This window comes from Mycetomoellerius zeteki, unplaced genomic scaffold (genome assembly GCF_001594055.1).
Source record: "Mycetomoellerius zeteki isolate Tzet28-1 unplaced genomic scaffold, Tzet1.0 scaffold70, whole genome shotgun sequence".
Lineage (NCBI taxonomy): Eukaryota > Metazoa > Arthropoda > Insecta > Hymenoptera > Formicidae > Mycetomoellerius > Mycetomoellerius zeteki.
Genome location: NW_017257720.1, coordinates 705012 through 707445, shown reverse-complemented (window position 1 = coordinate 707445; position 2434 = coordinate 705012). Strand labels below are relative to the sequence as shown.

The window sequence follows — 2434 nt, the reverse complement described above, 5'->3', positions numbered from 1 at the left end:
GGCGCAGCTTAAGGCGTGTGTGCTCGGAGCGAGCCGCGCCCGCGCTCTTGATTCGCCGACCGATCGAACGAATACGTGGTGCTTCGAGTCGCGACACACAAGGCGCCGTTAAGTGGGCTCCTGACATCCCGACCGTGCGATCCACCAGCGTATTTGGCAGTTCTGATCTCAGGTTCTCACGGGGTACAGAGGAGGCAGTCTTGATCGGCGAGCTCGCACGTGGCTCAATACTTGCTGGCCTCGACGAGGAGGCGGCTCTCATGCCGTCTCCGGGGTCCCGAATCTGCCCCGTCCTGCCGATGCGAGAGATGCTTCCAGCGATTCGAGTGCCGATGGCGATGCGTGGACGTGTGGACGTGCTCCCTCGCACTGTCGGCCTGCAACAGGGAGTTCTTCGTGGCCCTCATCACCAGCGACGGTTTCCTCGAGACGACGTACGGCTCCCGCGGCTCCATACCGCCCATCTCCGCGTTCACCAGGCTATTGTGGTGGTTTATGTCGGCATGGGGATTGTACTTGATGAAGTTGAAACACTCTTGCCTGCCGTGGAGATTCTTCATCGGCTTGCCGAACTTGTTGAAGCCGATATACCGCGTCCCATCGACGGCGCTCCTGTACCTCAGATAGGAGCCGTTGTACACCTCGTAAAACTGGCACATCGGTCCCTTCTGTTTTTTCGGCTGCAAATAAATAGTCGACGGTTCACGATATACTACTCGCTATTTCGACATTAATCCTTTGCAGCTCGAAATAATATTACACATGCATTAATATTAAACATTTGCTATAATAATATTGACACAATTAAATATTTATTTTAAAAATTCGCAATTATTGTACAGTTATTTACATATTACAATTTAAAATATATAAGACTGCAAAAGATTAAAAAGTTCAGTCAAATTTCTTGATTATTGTATGGGAGAGTAATGCTTTTTCAGAATTCGCAGTCTTAGGGCAAGAACACACGATAAATAAAGTGTTAGCCGATTGTTGTGTCTTTTATGGAAAGTTGCGTGGTTACATACATGGCAATGGATATGACACAATTTTAATTGTTTTCCATAAACAACACAATAATCAGCCAACGTTTTGTTTATCGTGTGCTCTTGCACTAGTGAACAAGTTAAAACATTAAACTTTAATTATGAAAACTTTAATTATTGCACATAATTTTCATTACAGCATTTCAAATAAATAAAAATGATTAAAAAACGCTTTAAATGGATTTCAACAATTTGAACGGTACTTAACACACGATGAATCAAATAAAATTGAAGCTTGTAATATACACTGTAAACGATGAAACCTTGAATCATCAAACTGTTAATAATCCAACTTCTAAATTATAGTCCCGAGCGTAGGTGATGAATAGAAATTTACGGAGTGCAATGTGAGGCGTTTACCGGCGCGTGTAAATTTTATACCCGCTCGCTTGAGATGATGAAGTATGTCTACTAATTGGAAGGCGAGTAATTACCAGGCCGACGAGTTTCCACCGCTTATTGAAGCAAATGTATCGTTGGCTCTTCTCCGCAAAGATGTACAGCTTCCTACTGAAATCTTCCGATTGTGTAGTGAGCTTCTCTGTAACAGAAGAAAAGATAGGAAACTTCATTATGCGTTTGAACCAAATCTATTTTAACAAAACAGCTATATTATAACAATTATATTATACAAAAGATTATTCTTAACAATAAAATCTAACAAACGATTTTAAAATTGTTTGTAAAATTATTCTCTCCGAGAAAACGGAAGTACATGCAATTTCACGTAAAATAATATCTACATATACACAAATGCAAGAATTACTTGGAAAAACTCAAGAGACTTCGTTCGAAACTCTTGCAGTTTCTACCAACACGAAGCTTCGATCCCAGAGGACAGGATGCACAAAGCGAACCGTTTTGTGCTTTGGTATGCATGCTGGCATATTTCCGAGAAGAGACCTCGTCGAGGTTTATGGCGCGAGTTGTACCTACAACGACGCTGGGCCCCTCTACCCGGCGTTCTCTTCGGCACCGGCAGAAAAGAAGAAAAGACTCAGCTAAGCCTACCGCCGAGGCTAGTTGGTGCTAATGAAGGAGGCACAGACCGTCCGATGTATGCTTTACCACTTAGCGGATCCTGTCGTGCCTCGAAGTGCACGTAGCACCGTAGCCGGTGCAGCGCCGTCTCTCTGTCTCTTTTTCTGTCCCTCCGTTTCCCTTTATCCTTCCTACTTGGTGTTACGAAATTTTGTCGAGCGAGAAGCAGGCACCCTTTGTCCGCCGAATGAAAAAAAAGGGATCAGGTACAGGTGCGCGATCGATGACTTCCTTTTTTTCTCTTTTCTGACACGAGAAATATTCACCAATGTGTTTGTTACTGTAATTACACTTGTAACTCATTGCGAGAACTGGGTCAAAAGCGATACATTCAATTTCTTTTTCAT

General features: G+C 43.5%; 1 protein-coding gene across 1 annotated transcript; it reads right to left on the bottom strand.

Annotated features, from left to right (window-relative positions):
• Positions 1-224: 224 nt before the first annotated feature.
• Positions 225-1925, bottom strand: LOC108729046 (fibroblast growth factor 17). The gene is made up of 3 exons (XM_018457962.1): positions 1859-1925; positions 1481-1587; positions 225-680 (listed from the first exon to the last, which is right to left on the bottom strand). The coding sequence occupies exons 1-3, from the start codon at positions 1923-1925 to the stop codon at positions 225-227; spliced, it is 630 nt and encodes a 209-aa protein (XP_018313464.1).
• Between the last annotated feature and the right edge of the window lie 509 nt (positions 1926-2434).

Bases quoted from the DNA above. Each gene is read 5' to 3' on its own strand.
- LOC108729046 (XM_018457962.1), bottom strand. From the start codon at position 1,925: ATGCATACCAAAGCACAAAACGGTTCGCTTTGTGCATCCTGTCCTCTG. The intron at 1,588-1,858 runs GTAGAAACTGCA...CTTCTGTTACAG, and splicing joins GGGATCGAAGCTTCGTGTTG to AGAAGCTCACTACACAATCG. The intron at 681-1,480 runs GTAATTACTCGC...ATTTATTTGCAG, and splicing joins GGTGGAAACTCGTCGGCCTG to CCGAAAAAACAGAAGGGACC.